Below are 21,566 nucleotides of genomic sequence, written 5' to 3'. Positions count from 1 at the left end.
TGTGCACAGCAAATGACACATACTTTCAATTCACATTTGCTCATGAAGCCCTTCTTACAACAGCCATTTTCACCAAATTGAAACAAAAACTTGGTATGCAATTGTAGGGTAGCATATCATTGTTTCCACAGTAAGTCTAGTTTGTTGGCTTGACATGTTTGGCTACAGTTCATATGTAAAGGATTGCATCTACACACCACACACATGACAGGTTAGTAACATCATCAGTCATCCAGCTTGTCAGTGCTCACCGACTTCATGTATCAAACCCCAACAACAATGAAAATACAGTCTGCAAATGAGCTCGGGAGTTTTAATTCAAAACATATATTTGTTTATTCACTTCAACACGTTGGATATAAGACTCTGATAAGGGTAACAGGGTGATTAAGGATATTAAGAGGGAGTTTACCTACCCCGTCACTATGGACACACCTATTTTAACAGCTGTCCCTTTGTATTAGCGTTTTGTCTAGGTGGAGTAATTAAAACCTACCACGTGCTTGTTTAAAGACTCATGGAGATGGAGCATTTGAGGTTGTCGCTCCTAAAATGTGGAACACTTTGACCCTTGTTTTAAAACCTATTAAAGACTTACCTTTTTAAGCAGGCATTTGGTTAATCGACCAGGCAGCAATGTCATTGCCATGATTCTTTATTTGTATTTTATTTTTCTGTAATGTGTTGTGTATTTCATGTTGGGTTTTGTAATACATTTTGTGTCTTGTGCCTGTGAAAAGTGCTGTATGAATATGTTTTATTTACTTGCTTACCTTACGGTTTCATACTTTAGTATGATGATTATACCAGCTGTACCTAAGCAGAGAATGTCTGTCCACAGTGGTCACATCCTCAAGTAATTCATTTTGAAATGGAATCCTTAGTTTATTCTTTTACTGTTGAGGTATAAAATTCTACATCTCTGTGCTAAATGCTTTGTGTGGCTGCTGATATTCAGAGAAGTTTACAAATAGATACAACCCTCTACTTAACCGCGTGCACACTCTGACCTGTAGGAATGCCACATGTCGCAAGCAGCGCCCTAATTTCCTAAAGAGGGAGGTGAATTTGTCTGGCAGGATGTCAAACAGCTTGCTGCAGGACCACTGTGTACCACCCCCTTAAAAGTTTTCCATCTGATGGCCCTGCCTTGTCTACTAGACTAGGCTCCTCCTCCTTAAAAGTTCCATTTCTTGGCCATGCCCCTTTTCACCTAGAAAGACTGAAGACTGAAATAGTCTTTATCCAGCCTCTCCAAACCACACCCCTCTTTTTGCAAACGTCTCTCCCACCTCCCTATACATGGGCACCATATCTCCTTTACAAGAGAAGCTGCATCCCCCACTCCCCAGACTCAGGCACATTACAGTGAACCAGACACCACGGCTCCAATTACCTGGAAGCCTGGAAACCCTCATGTAGCTGGAATACTCGCTCTGTCTGGCCTGACATGGTTCGGCTAAAAGCAAGCTCCGGACATGATACGTAAGACTGGACACCATTGGTCAGTTTACCTGGACTGTACCCACCTTCACCTGCATTCCCATAAACCACACATTTATTGTCTGTCTTTTGAGCATACACTGTGGTGTAGTATGGAGGGAAAAAAAATCAAATATTTTATATAAGTTTTAAATGCCCTGGTCATCCACAAGACACCTTAAATTCTTAAAAGTTTTTGACAAAATTTCTCCCCACTTATTTGCATCTTGAGGGTGGGGACGAACACTTACTTTCTGAGACATGAATCTAGCATGAATTCATTTCAAGTGTCAACTGATGCAATTCCATTGAACTTGTTAAAGGGGAAGGCAAACTGTCTAGCTCTGGCAAATCAGCCGATAGACACTCATGCTAACTGTCAGTGGGCAGTGATGGGGAGAGTGAGCGTGGTCCTAACTGCACAGAGAGCGGGGTTAGTTGTGCTCTTTAGAATTTCCAGCCTTGGACGCATGAGGCATGGCTTGGAATTTATAACTTAAGATGGAAGCACCAGCCATTGGACTGAAATATTTACTAAAATGGAGTAAATGTTGCTCTTCTCAGGTTATTTTCAGCTGTATTTTAAAGGATTTTTGGAAGCATGTATGTATGTAGCATGTGTGAACCAATATAAATACACTAAATATTCATCCACCTTGTAGAGCTCCTGTGTGGTCAGTAGAGCTGATAACTTGGACAATGAGTGTAGATACAAGATAGGTGTTCCTAATCCAGTGATCATTCAGGGCAGCATGGTGGTTTGGATGTTAGCACATTTGCCTCCCAGACTTGGGTTTAAGTCCGATCTGAGTGGAGTTTCCATGTTATTCCCATGTCTGCGTGGGTTTCCTCCAGGGTCTCAGGTTTCCTCCCACAGTCCAAAAACATTTGGACTTCTTAAAAAAACTGTCCTGGTGTGTTTGAATTAATGTCTGTATGTGTATATGCCCAGATATTGACTGGTACTCTATCCAGGGTGAACCCCCAAGTGCTTAATGCAGTCCTCCAGGTCTTTCATGGCAGAGAGTATTGCTGCTTCTGTGTGTGTGTTGAATAGGATGGCATTCTGTTCAGTGTTGATTGTAAAGTGCTCTGGGTGTCAGCAAAGGCACTATATGCATGTAGCTATAAATAAATAAATAAATAAACAGATAAGTAATTTTAACTTTGAAAGGTGAGACTGACCTCCTACTTGGACACATATGGACTGCCAGTATCTGTTGCCAAGCATACGGCCCGCTGAATTAGTTTATTCCTAAATATTTTGCAGCAGGCCAACTGAGGTCAGTAGTTCTCCCATCGCCATTCTCACAGGAGTTGTGCAGTTTGAGATTTTTAACTGCCTCCTACCACATTCTCCAGAGGTATACGAATCAATGGGAGCAATCAAACATTGATTCAGCTGTGGCCTTCCCGTAATTGTTGGCAAATCCAACCTCTCCTACCACCGCTTTTCAGCACATAAATGGAATTTCAGTTATCGGCCCTTGTGCTCTGCGTTGGCTTCACATGCTTTTGCTAATGTCCACACTCCAGTAAAAGAACATCAGGGCATCAATGGGCTAACTATGCTTGTCTACAGAGGTCTGGGAAAGGTGGTGACTCTAACTTTTGACCTCTGAAGAATGCTGAGTGATGACCAATTTGCTCTTCACTCAGTGGGTCAACTTCCCTTGACACTGGGTTGAAAGCACAAAGGGTTATGGGAAGAGACCCTTTGCCAAAGAGTGGGCCCAAACCCACATATCTAGAGAAATTGATCAATTTAAAAATGTTATGAACACCTACACTTGTTATTGCCACTACGTGGCCATTAGTCTGAAAGGAAGCCATTTTCAGCTTTTTGCTGATGTGTTTGGTAATGGAACTACTGATTACCAAGCATTTCCCATGAGTGAAGCATTCTTGGCACTGTAGAGAATTGGTTTCATGTGTTTGCAAAATTCATTGGAGTGTTCCAAAGCACTAAAAAGTAAATGAATGCATATTAATGACCCACAAAGAACCAAAAGACCTTTGAGTTTTTGAATATGGCCTAATCGCGCTAGGTCATTTGAGTTCTGGTACAGGAGGAATTACAGGGGATGAAAGACAACGCAGTGTGTTAAACTGTATGTGGTCTTCACACTGATTCCTCTGTTTATTTTCCATGGTTAGAAAAACTGAATAGACTTGGCTGAACCCCTGATTGTGCAGACTACAGACTCAACTCATGGAGAAACAGTCTCCCATTCACACCCCTAAGAGTCTGATACCATCACCTCTTATTTCAAGAAGCTTTGCAAACGTATGCTTCAGTCAGTGTTAGGCTGCATCTTCCTTTAAGAAAACCTGTGGAAATACTAAAAGTTAAGTCTGAAAATTTAAATGTTATTCTCTGTATTGTTGACCAGGCAATTTAATTGCTGTATGAGTTTGTATTTGACATACAACAAAAGCAAAATGGAAGCAAAAATGAATTCTTTACCTAAGTATAGATTCAAGATTTAAAGTAGCTTTGTTGGCATAACTGCTATTACATTAAAAGCAACAATAAATACAAGATAAGAGACAACAGTCAATAAAGATAACAGTTCAAAGTAAAAACACTATGAAAATATACAAAAAATATATGATAAATGAAATTATTATTATTATTATTATTATTTTTAATGTTTTTTTAGCATCATTAATGTGATGTATTTTGTGGTATTTAAATTGTCTTTCCTCAGGTTCCTCCTCACTGCGGTTGCTGCCCTTTCGTGTTATTCCATTCACCTCTTGCTGAAAGCATCTGGAGTTGTGGGTAAGATGATATTATTCCCTCATTAATAGTGCCGAGACTTAGACCTAAATTCTTATCATTAAACATGTAAACGATGTAGAAAATCATATATAAAATGGTGTATTTAATACATAGAATTAACTCTATTGCTCCTAGTGTCAACCAACTGGTTATGATTAATATTTGAAGTGTGTGCTGTGTGATCTGTCTCACTCTCTCAGCTGTGTGGAGCTGGGCAGTTGATTTTTTGTGTACGTGTTCTCGCCAGATCAGGTTTCTGGTGATTTCTGATTTGATTTCACATTCTGGTTTCCAGGAATCAGAGCCTATGAGCAGCTGGGTTACCGTGCCTTTGGGACACCTGGAAAAATGGCTGCTGGGATTGCGATCACACTGCAGAACATCGGAGGTGAGACTGATGTGAACTGGATTAGTCTGTAGCCCAGTATGTGCTATTAACACTCAGTAGCTTATTTAACTCATTAAACTGATGGAGTAAAAGAGGTTAGAAAGAACAAGATCACAATATAAGAAGCATTATTGTGATTATATTTGCATACAGCAAAATTTTGTGATATTCTGCTCAAAGCAGCAATACATAAGAAGAAGTATGAGCAGTGAGAGGAAAAGAAATAAAACCACAGTGTTTATTGTATCTGAAAATGTGGCATGACTATGCAAAAATGTGTGTGAAAAAAGGTGACAGTTGGTGGGGAATGGGTTAGTCAGTGAAGTGTGATGAGGCCACAGCTCTTGGGAAGTCGCTCTGTTTGCGTGTGAGTGGATAGCCCTGTACTGCTTGCCAGATGGTAGCAGGTCAGACAGGCAGTGCCCAGGGTGTGTAGTGTCTCTGCTGATGCATCCAGCCTCCTTCTTTAATTGGCTAACATAGGCACTGTCTGGGTTGGGGAGGTCAGCTTTAGCGATCCTTTCTGCCACCTGCCTGAGCTATGCAGATTCTTCCTCTATGAGACTGTGTATGAGACCCTGTCAATGTTGCAGCGCTAGAAGTTCACCAAGAGTTTTTTTTTTGAGAGAATTAAGCCTTTTTCAGCCTCTTCAGGAAACACAGTCCCTCTTGCGTAGTAATAAGGTGTTAAGGGACTATGTTAATAATTGTGTTGGCTTAAGTGGACTCCAAGGAGCTTGACGTGCTCCACACAGGCCACTGCTTCCCCATGTATGTGGAGGGGAGGTGGTCCGACTTAATACTTTTCCTGAAATCTACGGTGATCAGCTTTGTATCGGAGGTGGTAAGCACAACGTTGCTGACTGTGTACCACTCACTCACCATTTAAGGAGGGACACATAGAGTATGAAGGATGAAGAAACAGAAGGAATTATATATAGTAACCTGGTTTGTGTCTGTGGTTACATTAAACAGGTTTAATTTATTGGTTCCTATCCAATGTAATATAAAACTCATAGCATTTCCTATGAAGACAACATAACTTTTATTCTTGTGCCTTCAAAATGTATTTGTCAGAGGAAAATTATATTAACCAGTATTATCTTTACAAATATGCCATGGTATAAGAGGAAATGGTTTAAGATTTACAGTCCAAACTCCAGAAGTGTATGCATTAATTGGGTGCTCTGTGAGGTTTGTAAGATATTCATAGCAGGAAGCAATTATTATTTTAGATTTTTTAAAAGCTTAAATATAAGCTGATACGATTTATACTGTGATATGTAGTGAATGTTCTGACACTGAATTTTCAAACATGTTCATTTGGTTGAGTTTCTAAGGTGAATAACAGCTTCAGGCATAATACTGAACAGATTTAGAGGGGGAAAATAAATAATAAATGCCATCCCAGAACCTCTGTTTTATAGCTGCTCTTTTAGGGGGATTCATTACAACACCACCAGGGAGAAATCACCATCCCTACATTTAAAAATGTTTGTTTTAAAAGATCAAGACCAGACCTTTTCCAAAAGGTCAAAACGCTCTTAAAGGATTGTTCTAGCATGCTGTTGTTGGCATCAAGACAGCTTTTTTTTTTCCTCTCTCTGCCTCTTTTGCCTTGATTTTTGGCTATGTTTCATTCACTTCTGTTCTCTTCATCTTTTCCTCTTTCTCTCAGTTGTTTTCTCTCCAGTACATCACCGTACCTTCACTTCACATCACTTTTTTCAATTTCACCCTCTCTTCTCTTCTATTGATATTACCTGTTGTTGAAATCACATCTTTATGGAATCATTTAGTTTAGAACCCAATATATCTCTTTGTTTACATACATTTATGCCAGCGAATTCATGGAAACATCCAGAAAATAAGTGCCAGCATTCCAGGCTGCTTGTCTTCAGCTCTGACTGCTTTGTATCATTTCCCACAGCTATGTCAAGCTACCTGTTCATTGTCAAATCAGAGTTTCCTCTGGTTATCCAGGCCTTCCTGAGGGCAGACAGCGATTCTGGGTAAGTGATTCTGAAGGCTTTAATACCAGAGTTAAATCCTATAGCAGAACTAATATACAGCAGCGTTCAGACGCTTTCCTTCATGATATGGGAGCATACAGGATGACTCTTGAGAAAAGTGGCCATCTGGAAACACTTTATATTTGGTTTAGAGAAAACTACTGCTTCAAAATGCCAAGGGGTTGCTGATAAACACACACTAGTTCATTGTTACAATCCATGTAAATCCTGCAGCTTGTTATTTGTTGTGGTTAGACATCCACTTGCCAAATAAATGGGATCTTTCACAGCCACAGCTCAAAACACTGTTTAATAGTGAGTTGGAAGTCAGCAACTGGTTGGCTTCTGCTATCACTTCACATCACAAATTTATCCTCCTGTTAACTGCTGTGAAGTACACTGTCATCATAGCGATAGTGTGATTTTTGAAAGTTACCGGTCACCGTAGTTGAGTGTGCTCAGTGCGTCCCCACAAATCTATAAACAGACACCTGACTGGAACAACAGTCACCTGCTTTCTCTATGTTTAGAGCCATCTGTAATATTTTTTTAACCACACATGCTAACTATACATGAGCACAGCAGACACTGACAGTTGCCATTTGAAAAGTGGTGCCTAAATCTCAAAGTAGAAATGTTAATAGATAATTATTCATTCATTCATTAATTATCTGTAAGCGCTTATCCAGTTCACGGTCATGGTGGGTCCAGAGCCTACCTGAAATCATTGGGTGCAAGGCGGGAATACACCCTGGAGGGGGCACCAGTCCTTCACAGGGCAACACACACACTCACATATTCACTCACGCACTCACACCTACGGACACTTTTGAGTCTCCAGTCCACCTACCACTGTGTGTTTTTGGACTGTGGGAGGAAACCGGAGCACCCGGAGGAAACCCACGCGGACACGGGGGGAACACACCACACTCCTCACAAACAGTCACCCGGAGCGGGAATCGAACCCACAACCTCCAGGTCCCTGGAGCTGTGTGACTGCGACACCTACCTGCTGCACCACTGTGCTGCCCATAGATAATTATATTTATAATAATTAATCAATGGGTAATGAGTAATAAATATATTTTTTAACATTAATGTATTGAATAAAACATGTAATGTTTTCTTTGTGGTATTAGCTTATATTTTTGATGGCTCTGAACAGTGAAATCAAACAAATCAAACAAATCTGCTTTAATGTCATATGCAGAAATGTAGTGTTCTCTCACAGGTTATTTTGTTTAGGGTTCTTAGTCTTAAAGAAATAAGTACAGTTTTTAAAATAATAATTTGATTGTGACAATGAGTAGCTTAACACTCACTCTGCAGAACACCAAACAATAATTATTATGAAGTGTCATAATGATGGCAACAAATCAGGTGTCAAACTGGTTTTCTCCCAGGCCACAGCTCTGCAGAGATTAAGAGATTAATCTAGCCATGGGCTAATGCTTAGAGAACAGGGCTTAGGACTAAAAGGTTCGAGTCCCATGATCGGCAGGAAAATTGGAGCTGTGGCATTGAAGGAACAGCACTGTCCTTCTCCCTCGATCCAGCAAGACACTGAACCACAACTGCTCCCTGGGCGCCGGGGATGGCTGCCCGCCGCTCTGTGTGTGTGTGTGTGTGTGTGGGTGTTTGTTCACTGCCACAAATGCGGAAAACACATTTCTTTGTACAATGACAAATAATTGCATATTATCACATTACATTACATTATCCAGTGCTCTCAATTCTGTTCATGAAGGTCTTGCACTTTAGTATTTGAATCATTTGAGTTTAAAGAGGACTGGAACGTGACACGTGTGTTATATGTTATGACCTGATATAAAAGGTATGCATACTGTAATAGACCTTGTGTGTTACATAATACCTGCACTTATTTATACGTATACATTCTTGAACTGAGTCTTGAACTGCCACTGCTGTATAAATACAAGATGTTGTCAGTCTTACCTTCCCCCAACTTACAAAATTGTTTACTCACAGAAACCACATTTTTTTTCTGGACCAAATGCTTGCAATGGCAACCTGTCTTTTTCTCTTATGTCACTTAACGTGACTTAATGTGACACATGCACTGTTAGGTGCTGGCATACAGCACATGTTTATATATGGCTAGAAATATATGCACTCATTACAGGCTCATGTTTAAGGTTGTGATGAATCCTTGATCTTTGATATGTTTATGAAGACCACATTTATATTTAGCATGGCCTTAACACTGCTATCACCACTTGTATGTAGGCATGATGAGGGAAGCCTAGACAGATACTGAAAATAGAACCCCTTCCTCCAAAAGACCTGTCCTTTGCATATGGTGTACATCCAGACCTCTTGTAGAATTATTGTACATGCAAAAGATGGGGGTAACCCAAAGTCCTATGTGGGCATAAAGCCAAGTTTCAGTCAGTCACTAAACTTGACCCCATAGTGACTCGGCCGAAGCGGTAAACTTAAGCGGTCACATAAATCATCAGAATTGCATAAGCTGGATCCCTTGACTCGGATCAGATGAAGACAGGCAGTTAGGGTCAGATATAGTGGCATTTGGTTTTGTGCTTGACTCAAAGTGAATGATGGCTTTTTCCATCGTCCTTGCAAGCATGGAAGATGCTCATATTTCTGCGACAGAAAAAGAAAAGCGTTAGCTTACACCCCCATGAAAAAATTCCATCTAAAATAGATACATAGAAAACTACGAATTGTAAAGAGAACTGCTAAGAATTGTAAATTCATCTCTAGCTCTCTCTTCCCTGATAGAGAATGGTATTTGAATGGCAACTACTTGGTGGTTCTGGTCACCCTCTCTCTGATTCTGCCCTTGGCCCTAATGAAGCAGCTGGGTGAGTGAAGCTTTTATTCCTCTGCTGAAATTTCCAAGTTATAATTCCATCTAATAATGCATAATGCTCTCGTAATTCCACTATTAATTCATACTTAATTTGTTCTATGTTTTATGCATCAACTGTAGACACCTCATTGTCTGCAGTCATTTTCCTTCTTGTTGTTAAGGCCTTCTTTTTATTTCAACTGATATTATTTCAGTTTTAAAAATGAACCCTTATGGATATACTGTTCCACATCCGTCAGATCTCGGCAGGCCTGTTTCATTTGCACACAGATGAATGATGGATATTTTAATATTTGCTCTTAAAAGCCATTGAGTCTCATTGCGGGTGATAGCAGTGTTGTTTGCCACATGGAGCCTGGCTTTGTTCCCATGGCTGATCTTTTCTTAGAAAGGAACGTAACAGCTCTGAGGCTTCGGCTCACTATATCAGTTGTAATTGCACGCTGACATGTCTCTCTGTTTCTCATCCTGCAGGTTACCTTGGTTACTCCAGTGGGTTCTCTCTCAGCTGCATGGTCTTCTTCCTCAGTGCAGTACGTAAATCATCCGTCACCGCCATCTTGCTGTCATCCTCCTGTCTCCAGTCTGCCGTTAGATAAATGATAATGAATTAGTGTCAATACAAAACGTGTAATGATACAATGTTTCACTGTAGATAATACACCAATAAACCGTAACATTATGACAACACTCACTGTCCATTCTCCCAGCTCCACTGCACTGCGCTGCATACTTTCTTAGCAACTGTCACTCTGTTCTTTCACTGGTCAGGACCCCCACATTGCTGGGATGTGTTGGTTGGTGGATCAGTCTGAATGCTGCAGTGACACTGATGAGGTGGTGAAGTGTTAGTTTGTACGGGTGGATCACTACCAAGTTGTTATTTGTAGAACTACAAAGTGCTGCTCCTGGGAAGCAGATAGAATGGAGTGTGTTTGCAAATAAACAAACATATTAATTCATTAATTAACTCATAGTCTGTAGCCACTTATCCAGTTCGGGGTTGCTGTGGTTCCACAGGGTGGCACACACTCACACATTCTCTCACACACTCACACCCCTCGACACTTCTGAGTCACCAATCCACCTACCAATGTGTTTTTGGACCGTGGGAGGAAACTGAAGGAAACCACAAACATTAATGTAGTACCAAATTTCAAAACTGTAGGTATCTTCTGAGCTAGATATAAAAGCAAAGCTGGGCTCGAAATTACTCTGGAAAGCTCTCTGCCATAGCACGGATTTCTTCAATTCATTAATCATCATACTACATGTTATTTACATGAAGCTTTAATTGAGCCATACCATGTATTGACTGCAGAATTTGGAAATGGTTAAACCAAACCAATGAAATGAAATAATTAAACATTTTTGTATTGATGCCATATATTTCCCATACTACATTGTGGTTTTTAAGCAATAATGTGTTCTACTCAATGAAATTATATATAATTGTTATTATTTTCTCAGGTGCACAGTGTTGTACAAATATTGAAATTACTTTGGTGCTCCTATATGTATAAAAAAGATGTATCATTTCATATTAACAAACTTAACACTCAAAAGTAAAATCTGATTTGAACTAAGAGTTGTCTAAAGAGTTGCCTCATTTTTTTCCATCAGGTCATTTATAAGAAGTTCCAGATTCCTTGTCCGTTTGAGGAGTTCTCCTCCAATAGCACAGCTATACACCTGCACTCCAATGTCTCAGTATTTACTGACCATTCACACAGTTACGATAATGGACACATGGTGGACGAAGACCACTGCTCTCCTCGCATGTTCACCATCAACTCTCAGGTAATGGGCAGTGTTTACTAACAAAAAATGTTCATTTGCACCAAAGTAAAGCATGAAGAGAACAACAGAAATATAGTCTGTGTTTGCTTTTTTCTCCAGACGGCATACACCATCCCCATTCTGGCCTTCGCCTTCGTCTGTCACCCTGAGGTTCTCCCCATCTACACTGAGCTGCGCAAGTAAATTATAAATATATTCACAGTTTTTTTTTACAGATTTCACTAACACTCAGAGCCATCAGTATAGTAGGGACACCAAGTTAAAGGTGGTTGTAGAAAACCCTCCAAAACTGTTGGATTCTTTATCAAATCGCATCTGGCTGATTCTTTGCTGGGTTTTGGAAAAGAAAATTAATATGATATGCCATAACATTTGATCCGGCCACATTTTGTACCTATGTATATAATATGTACATATATACCTACAGGGGTTAGACAATGAAACTGAAACACCTGTCATTTTAGTGTGGGAGGTTTCATGGCTAAATTGGAGCAGCCTAGTGGCCAATCTTCATTAATTGCACATTGCACCAGTAAGACCCTGTGCATCCAATGGTTCAAACATTGTGTCCTGAAGGCGGTGCCGTGTATGAGGACGACAATGCACCAATACACACAGCAAGACTGGTTGGTTTGATTGGTTTGATGAACATGAAAGTGAAGTTGAACATCTCCCATGGCCTGCACAGTCACCAGATCTAAATATTTTTGGGGTGTTTTGGAGGAGCGAGTCAGGAAACGTTTTCCTCCACCACCATCATGCATACTTCCTGCAAGAAGAATGGCTTAAAATCCCTCTGACCACTGTGCAGGACTTGTATATGTCATTCCCAAGACGAATGGACGCTGTATTGGCCGCAAAAGGAGGCCCTAAAACCAGGTGTTTCAGTTTCATTGTCCAACCCCTGTATGTATATATTCTTGATGCCACGTTTCTGATTGCAGCCCCACTCAAAAGAAAATGCAGCAGGTCTCCAATATCTCCATATGCATAATGTACACCATGTATTTCCTCGCTGCTCTCTTTGGGTATCTGACCTTCAAAGGTGAGTTAGATTTAACCTTTAATCTTATCTTAATTCAAGGCACACTAAACAAATGTAAATCATTAGGATTCCCCTATTTAAAAATCACAAAATACATGTAACAAGTCAATGTTAGTAATGCTAAACCATATGCCATAATGTAAATGAAATCATTAGCCACAATAAAGTTGCTGAATTCAGTAACTAAACTTTTTTTTGGGCATAGAGTATAAAAATAATTTGTATTTCTGAATAAAATGTTTATAATAAAGTCTTCATTTTAGGGTTTAAAAGTAATTTCCCATCAGAAGCCATTTCTGAATGAGACAGAATTATATTTGACAAATGAACAAAATGTATGTTTTATTCTTTATAGAAAATGTGGAGGCAGAACTGCTGCACACCTACAGCAGGATCGACCCTTATGACACTCTCATCCTGTGTGTGCGACTGGCTGTGCTCACAGCGGTCACTCTCACTGTGCCAATCGTCCTGTTCCCGGTGAGTTTATAGCTTAAACTCACATTACAAAACATTGCTGAAATCTTTGCTCCTCAATACACCTTTTTTTTAAATCTTAGTGCCTGTAATCAAATGCCCTTTGCATAAGGAGATAAAACAACTGTTGTTGTAATACTCAGGTGCGCAGGGCGATCCAGCAGATGCTCTTTCCTAATAAGACCTTCAACTGGCTTCGTCACATAGCCATCGCTGTCATTCTTCTCACCTTCATCAACATGCTTGTTATCTTTGCCCCCAACATCCTGGGCATCTTTGGCATCATTGGTGAGTCTGCCCATCAACAGACACAGAGAGGAGAAACATCAGTTCCAGCATGCAGTTAATCACTGTACCTTGACATGACCACTTCAAGCCTTAGAGTATGACGTATGAAAAAGGAAGCTTCATTTTTGCCTGAAATGTCGCTTCACATTCAGATAAAACAAGAATTTCTGTCCAAACCACATTATTACATTTAACAAAGTCTTGACGGGGTTGTGTTACTTATGTTTCTGCATAACAACAATAACTGATTATTAGATCATAGAAAAATTCATTTAAAATACAGTAAATGATCAAAAATAGAATAATCCTTTTAATAGTTTTTAAGCTGGAATAACTACCAGCACTTGCATCATTGATCTTAGTACTCAGTTCATGTGTATGTGTGTGTGTGTGTGTGTATGTGTGTGTGTGTGTGATTCCAGTGTGCTTGAGTACAGATATTTAAAGGGAGTGCCAGTACAGGAGTTAAAAAATATAAAAGGAAAAACAAAAGCGCAACAACACATCCAGGGTACAATATTTTAAACAGAGTGTGAGAACTTGAAGATGAATTTTGACATTTTGGATTTTACAAATGGCTAATGCTCTAATTCTTAGTTCACAAAACTGTCACTTAAAAAAATACACCAACTGAAAGTAACCATATGTGGTCTATTTATGACACTGGTCCAAAAACACTTTTGGCAGCATTCATTTTAAGGTATTACTCTGTCAAATGATAGAATGTAAACATAACAAGGCACAGCAGTTCCTCTGAGGTACAGGACACAGTAAGAAAAACACTATTATTTTCAGTAAGAAACTATTACCTACTGCATTAGTCTTGGTGCACCTGATTTTGTACTGCATTATGTTTAACTTCATACAGAGGGTCTATTGACACTGAAAAGGCTCCTGTCCCCGGCCTTGAGCAGCACTTTGTTAACAAAACCACTCCTTGTTTTGAAATAGATAAAGCAGATGCTAAGTCAATATTTTCTTTTCAGTCGCTCTTAAAAATGATCCATGTGTCACGGTATAAAAGGTTGCATTTTTGAACGTGTACTTTGTGCCAATCCCGTGACATTTTCCTAGAGATGTAAACAAAGATAACTTGCTGTGGGGAACATCCCGCTCTGGGTGGTGTTTTCTTATTTAATACAATACAATGTAAACTATCCTATACAAACTGAACACTGATTGTGTGTTTTATGTTTTTGAGCCTGAATGTGAATATGACAGACATTTGTGATTAAGGCTGTATTTAAATATATTTCACTCTAGCAATCTCCATATAATACGTTTTACATTTTTTCATTCATTCATTTAATTAATTATCTGTAACCCTTATCCAGTTCAGGGTCGCGGTGAGTCCAGAGCCTACCTGGAATCATTGGGCGCAAGGCGGGAATACACACCAGAGGGGGCGCCAGTCCTTCACAGGGCAACTCACACACTCACATTCATTCACACGCTCACACCTACGGATGCTTTTGAGTTGCCTACCAACATGTTTTTGGACCGTGGGAGGAAACCGGAGCACCCGGAGCAAACCCATGGACACAGGGAGAACACAGTCACCCGAACCCACAACCTCAAGGTCCCTGTAGCTTTATTCAATCATATTTAATAAAATTATAAAATACAAAAAAAATTAATCACTGCCCTTGATAATTATAATGAATGATTAGTGTGATTTATTAAAATTCTAGGGAATTGTATAATGTAATTTGAATGAGGTGTTTTAGTGTGATGTATTTGGATGTAATTTAAACACAATACTGATTACCACAACAGATTTCAGGTAAAGGGAAGATCTGAAGATTAAAAACAAACAAATAAGTAAGTAACTAGTTCATAAACTGGAAAGAATTACAAAATTATTTCTAAAGACTTGAGGCTCCACATATCCATAGGCAAAAAATTGTTACAAATTAAAAATAGGTTCAGCAGGTGATAAATGCAGGTGGAGCAGCAGGTAGTGTCTCTGTCACAGCTCCAGGGTCCTGGAGGTTCTGGGTTCAAGACCCGCTCCGGGTGACTGTCTGTGAGGAGTGTGGTGTGTTCTCCCTGTGTCTGCGTGGGTTTCCTCCGGGTGCTCCAGTTTCCTCCCACTGTCCAAAAAACACACGTTGGTAGGTGGATTGGCAACTCAAAAGTGTCCATAGGTGTGAGTGTGAGTGAATGTGTGTGTGTGTGTGTCTGTGTTTCCCTGTGAAGAACTGGCTCCCCCTCCAGGGTGTGTTCCCGCCTTGTGCCCAATGATTCCACCATGACCCTGAACTGGATAAGCACTTACAGATAATGAATGAATGAATGAGGTGATAGGTGTAATAAAATTAGAACTACATGACAAGTGTTAGTAAAAACAAGACTCTGTTATGTAGGAGGTTAGATAAAGTGGATGTTTATAATCAGTAAACTGATTTTGATGGTGGGGCTTTGGATTGAAGGGTGCAACAAATTTCTAGTTGTATCTAGAAATGCAGTATATTAAAATATCAAGGCACCTGTGATATTATTTTTAAAGAGGTTGTACGATGCAACATGGTAATATTTCAAGATACAGGAATAAATCAGTAACAGACCGGCTCACCCAGATTAAATTCTACATTGGAGAAATGCCATATAAAGCTTCTGATTTTATTTCTAAAGAAAAGCTGCCTTGTGGATTTAACCAAACACTTCAAACAAGACAGATGTTGAATAAAATTGTGCTAATGTAAAACAACAACAAATATTCTGTTTGTCATCTGTCCTTTTCCTCTTTAAGGTGCGACTTCTGCCCCCTGCCTCATCTTCATATTTCCTGCTGTCTTTTACATGCGCATCGTCCCCAAAGATGAAGAGCCCATGCGCTCGACTCCCAAAATACTGGTGAGCATATTCTCTTTAAAAATAAGTTCTTTGGAAAAAAAGGTTTACGGTTTACCCTTGCCCATGAACCTTCAATATTTACTTTAATGTGAGTTGGGCACGCTTTCCAGATTTCAAATTACATCAACAGCTGTTCTCCTGGTCAAACTAAGTGAGTTGTCTGGCAGAACTGTGAAAGGGGCATTCCAGCCTAAAGCAAGCTTGAATGTTATTTGTCTTCTTATTCAGTGTTCTGTAGTGGAGCACTAGATAATATTTACATATTTTGCATGTCTCCATTCATCATTGTTTTCTCACTACCACACTCAGTAAGCATTGCACAAAATGTAATACAATTTCTGGGTATCAACTTGAAACTAATAAAGAAAAACTGATGTAGAAGCTAATAATATCTCTTCTTGATATCGCTGCCTTCTGCAGTAACAACTAGGAATCAAAAGCAAAACAAAAGCCTTTAAACAGCCCACTCTCATGTATAAGAAATAAAGGTGCTGCTAGGTTTTCAGAAAGGTGTTTTTCTAGTTTTTAAATTGTAAACACCAGTGTTACCCAACTTTCTCTGCAGTTTCCCCCACTTTTGTAGCCCCCCACCCCTGGCACACAATTACATACCTTTTGCTTCTAGACTCCACTGGAATTGATTTTAAGCACTGTATTTCTTACAAAACTGTAACTTCTAATTAACAAATAACATATTCAGTACATGTCCTCCATGTCCCCCTAGGCATTCCCCACTTTGGAAACCACTGCTAGAGACTACTGCAGAGACAGAATATTTATAATTTTTTATACAAACGGATTCAGATCGGAAACAGATATTGAATCACTGTCTCTCTGTCTCCCTTTCTCTTTCTCTTTTTCTCAGGCCGCGTGCTTTGCTGTATTGGGTGTGTTGTTTATGATCATGAGTCTGAGTTTTATCATCATCGACTGGACAACAGGGCAAACCAACGCTGCTGGTGGCCACTAGGGGCCAGTATTTGATTTGACAATACGTGTGTTATAATATGATTTTATGACATATCGGGAGTGTGGGGAGGCTCAGTTTCTGCCTGTTGTTCCCCTTCTTTTATCCTTTTAGCACTGTCTTGAGCAGTGTTCCCAGTCGAGTCCTCAGCATAATCAGTCCTTCACTGTTCCAGCTCCCAGCGCAGCACCTCAACCTGGAACAGAAGCTAAAGGTTGACAAGATTATTGTGCATTTATGGTTTTTGACAGACGCTTATTCTGAGCAGCTTACAACTGAATTACGTTACAAATATAGATTTTTAAATGTCTTGCCCTACACTCTCAGAAAAAAAGGTGCTGTAGCGCGTACATTATTGTCACTAAAGGTACAAAGAGTTTAAATGTACCTTTAAAGTACAACAGTGCTGTTAAAGTCCAGCTGTGTTCCCTAAAGGTACATTACATTCTCTTCTACAGAAGCAGAGGTGAATATTGGAAAGCCTTCATTATAGTACCGTGCAAAGTTAAATAATGAAAGATACGTCCTGGAGATGAAATGGGTGTATTGAAAATCTCTAATTGATATACAGTATGATACAATTATGTTCACTGAATATGTGTTCCTTGATACCACCACAGTGAATGTTTTTTCTGAGAGTGCAGGATTCTTATTGGTGTAGCGTAAATGGACCCTGTTAGTACCCACTATGCTACACTATATTTCTCGAAGGCCGGTTTGGGAACCTATGCTGGAGAGGATGTGCTACCGCTTTTCAAGATAAGAAATACAAATGTGATAATAGAGAGAGACAGTAGTTTAGAACATGATTCAGATGGCTATAGCATCCTCTCCTGTTCTACAAATTTTACCTTCTGCTTGTCTTCCTTTTCTTCATCCTTCCTCCCTTTGCTTTCAGGCCAAAGCTTGCTTGTAATCTACAGTCAGATCTGTAGAATAACACACATCATTTTCAGTTTTGTAATACTGACAGCACAATGCTTTGTACAAAGGTTAGTTTAGATTTTTTTTTATTAAGCCTTCGGTAGGACTATTAGAATATAGAAAGACATAGCTTAGTTTTATTTCTCAGTGACAGAAAAAAAACATTTATAGTGCCTTTCATTTTCATAGCAGTGATTAATAGGGTTTGGGCACAAGTGATAGCACTGAATGTAGGAATATAAAAGTGGATGAGCATGTATATAAAAATATCACAGTAGCTGTTAGAGATACAGATGTGTTTTGAATATGGGTGGGCAGTGTGACAATATTTATAATTCTGTTGAATTCCGTCACATTAGATCAGAGTATACTTTTCCAAAGTTAACGACGATACAAAGGTCGTGTTCGGTTGGATTTATTCAGTTTCACTATTCTTCTTTAATATTTTTCATAAACAAGTAATATGGGTTTTTATTAAATCATTACTAAATATTGTGAGGAATAACGTATCGCTATAATACAGTCTTTTACTGCCATATTTCCCACCCCTTCTCCTGAGTCTACTGCCAGTAACCTGTAATCAGTCCTTCTTCTGGGTTGATTCTGGAACGCTGATAATTTCACTGTATAATATTAAGGTGCCAAAGCAGTCACTATGTGGTTTGAGATTGATTATTTATCATAAAGTATATAGGTTCCTCCTGTATCTAGAGTGCGCACAGCAGGGGGCAACAGAGATTGTTCATACTAAGAGAAACAATAAGTTAACATGTATTTATTAAGATGTATCATGTTTTTTTAAAAGTCACTAGATTGTACTAGACTTTTGAATCACACAAGAGTGTAGAATATATTTAACCTTATGATCTTATTGTGCTTTCTTTAAGTAGTCATGTATACAAGTCTGTGTTTAAGGCAAAATCTGTTGAGAGTTTGAGAGTATTAGTGGATGGTGTTGTCAGTGACGTCTTGTTGAAATCGACCTAAACTTGACTGTAATTGGTGCAGACAAATCTTTAGTATTTTCTTACTTATTTTACATTTTAATTGCCCATAAATGTTTGCCCATAACTGTGTGTTTTATATGCGTCTCTTCGTGATGTTTAATGTGAAATATTCATTATTGGCTAGTTTAAAATCTGAAATATAATTAAGTAACGTGATGTACTTCTGGGTTAATGTCTGTTGTGTTAAACTGGTGTCGTTATTAGTCACTGGGGCCATTCAACTGGTCTTTTTGAAAAGTGTGATATATGTAGATCTAATTAAAATACTAGGTGCAGTCTCTTCTTATAGATGTCAATTACAGGTAAAGAGAATGACCTGCACGTCTCCAAAGTCATTTTAGGAATGTTTATTCACTCTGTGGCTATTTGGTAATGCTTCTGAGCAGTTAGTTCCTCTCATTCACGACCAGAGTCTTGTCTCTTTGAACAGAGAGAGACATATGAACTCAAAATGTAAAGCTACATTAAAGTTTGGAAGATGTACGTAAAACCACTGTGAAATTGGGAAAAAATTATAATCACTTTGTCCAACATCTTGTTCTGGCTACTGCACATGCAAATAACAACAATAACAACAATGGAGGGCTTTTCCCACTCTTAGATTGACCAGTAATCTGATTGGCTCTCTTGTATTGATCTTACAGAACTCTTAGACATATGGGTATTGTGAATCCATATAGTTATTATCTAATATTATGGTAATATTATATTGTAATATTATCCCATTTGCTGAAAAGTACTTTACAAGGTTTTGAAATTGATTGAAAATTAGAATATGATACAGAAATGTATCATTAAATCAAATTAAATTTTAATTTGAGACTTTTAAGCCATTTCCAGACCCATGTGTTTTATTAGACGTCACCATGTGCCAAGTTTCTTTTATCTGTTTTTAAAAATACATATATTTACTGAATAAATGTATACTTTTTTGTGAAGTATTTTTAATTTATACTCCTATTTTTGTGTACACCGACTACAAAGAGAAGGTCCTCCAATTTAAATCCTATTCAGTAACTCAAATAAAGCTGCTGATTTATATCATCTGTCCTTTTAAGAATTTGTTGTTTATGTCTCGGAAAATGTTACACCGAAAACTTTTAAAATATGTTGCATTCTCACTTGAGTCCTTTAACTCTTCAGATTCATTTCAAGAGCTGTATCACTGTTTCCTTTCATTCGCATATATTTATTTGAATGTAAAGATTATGGGACAGAATGTTTATAAAACTAACCACAAATGGCTATGGACTTTAGACAAATCTTTCTTCACATTACCCAATGACACTGCTGCTATTTTTCCTGAGACTATTATTTCATTCAGATTACAAAAGTTACTTTGTCCTTATATTTGTTCAAAGTAAATAACACATTGTTTATGCTTTATTTTCTGCCTGTGAGTATGAAAACAATTCCTACAGAATTAATGTATATAAGTGTTAACACTTTCCTGACGTTAATATCTGGCTTGTATAGTGTAAATAGCAGGACTGGTTTTAGTTTGACAATAAAGAAAATATATTTGTTTGTAAACCTGCATTTGTGGTGTTTTTTCCCCTCTTGCTCAGTCATGTTTAAAAGTTCAGGCCTCCTGGTGAAAATACATGCTTTGTTGATTTTCTATGAGAAAACGAGGACTGTGTCTTGAACACAAGATGGCGCCAGTGATTAATTTTCCCACAGTGCTTGTGGGGTTGGTTAGGTGAATTCTACTGAGGTGTTTATCTACAGTCACAGGCATATATCTTTTAAAATGATATTATTCTAAAATGTGCCAATGAATGTAATATCAATTAATGGTTACACTGACGTACCTAACGTCATGGAACATGAACTAGTGTCATGTAAGACACACTAGCACGGCAAAGCACAATTCAATCTGGAGAGATGCTGAGCCTTTATGAGCATTTATGAGATAAATGCTCATTTGGGTTTCACCATTTTTCTGAACTCCCCAGAATGCTCCTCAAACCAATGCTGTAGTACAACTTGGGCCTGACTGTATTGTGAATTATCCTACTGAATGCATTGAAATGTAGCAGGAAGTGGTCAATGATGGGTTTAAGTGGAGCAGTGCGCCTAGCCCATGCTAGAAGGATGGCCCCCACACTTGTATGAAACTACCACCATCTTGCATAATGTCTTGTTGACAATTTGGGTCCATGTTGCCAGGTTATTTATTGCCAGCCCTCTAGAGTTCCATTAGCAACCTCACAAATCCAGTTGAGGTGCTGTGTCAGGGGTCAGTTGTGCTAACAAATGCACTCTGGTGGGTCTTCTGCTCTCATATCTCATGGAAGTTAAAGAATGGTGCACTGACCTGTGGCTTCTGAATTCTAGCCAGATGCCACTGGTCGTGATCATTAAGAACCTGTGGGCAGCCACTGTGTCCACTGTGGGTGGTAATGCCTTCAGTGTTGTATTCCTGGTGCACACGTTTCCCTGTGAATTGTGGAATTTTAAATACTCATACGACATCAGAAATGGAATGTCCCATCCCTCTAGCACCCAGTATAATGACTCTTTTTAACTCTGATAATTCAAGTCTCGAGTCATGAGCACATTGTTCATATTCTACATTTGTTGTCCATTTTATCAGCTTCACTCACCTTTCAGGAGCACAGGAGAACTTTGTAGTCCAACATGCTGACTGTCGTGCATCTGTTGCTCTGATTCAAAAG

At 38.9% G+C, this 21,566-nt stretch overlaps 1 protein-coding gene across 2 annotated transcripts in view; it reads left to right on the top strand.

The window, feature by feature from the left end:
• The window catches only part of slc38a3b (solute carrier family 38 member 3b), a 47,700-nt gene extending 30,718 nt beyond the window's left edge, over positions 1-16,982 (top strand). For both annotated transcript variants that reach the window (XM_066663643.1, XM_066663644.1), the window contains 12 exons: positions 4,194-4,267; positions 4,563-4,655; positions 6,586-6,667; positions 9,431-9,513; positions 9,996-10,054; positions 11,145-11,321; positions 11,421-11,500; positions 12,266-12,366; positions 12,722-12,846; positions 12,987-13,131; positions 15,884-15,987; positions 16,853-16,982. In XM_066663643.1, coding sequence (XP_066519740.1) covers positions 4,194-4,267; positions 4,563-4,655; positions 6,586-6,667; positions 9,431-9,513; positions 9,996-10,054; positions 11,145-11,321; positions 11,421-11,500; positions 12,266-12,366; positions 12,722-12,846; positions 12,987-13,131; positions 15,884-15,987; positions 16,853-16,957 — 1,228 coding nt within the window. In that variant the 3' untranslated portion in view covers positions 16,958-16,982. The remainder of the gene's footprint in view (positions 1-4,193; positions 4,268-4,562; positions 4,656-6,585; positions 6,668-9,430; positions 9,514-9,995; positions 10,055-11,144; positions 11,322-11,420; positions 11,501-12,265; positions 12,367-12,721; positions 12,847-12,986; positions 13,132-15,883; positions 15,988-16,852) is intronic.
• Positions 16,983-21,566: the final 4,584 nt, after the last annotated feature.

Source organism: Hoplias malabaricus, chromosome 3 (assembly GCF_029633855.1).
Source record: "Hoplias malabaricus isolate fHopMal1 chromosome 3, fHopMal1.hap1, whole genome shotgun sequence".
In the NCBI taxonomy this organism is placed as follows: domain Eukaryota; kingdom Metazoa; phylum Chordata; class Actinopteri; order Characiformes; family Erythrinidae; genus Hoplias; species Hoplias malabaricus.
The sequence above is the reverse complement of the archived record's forward strand: the minus strand, read 5'-3'. Positions and strand labels throughout refer to the sequence as shown.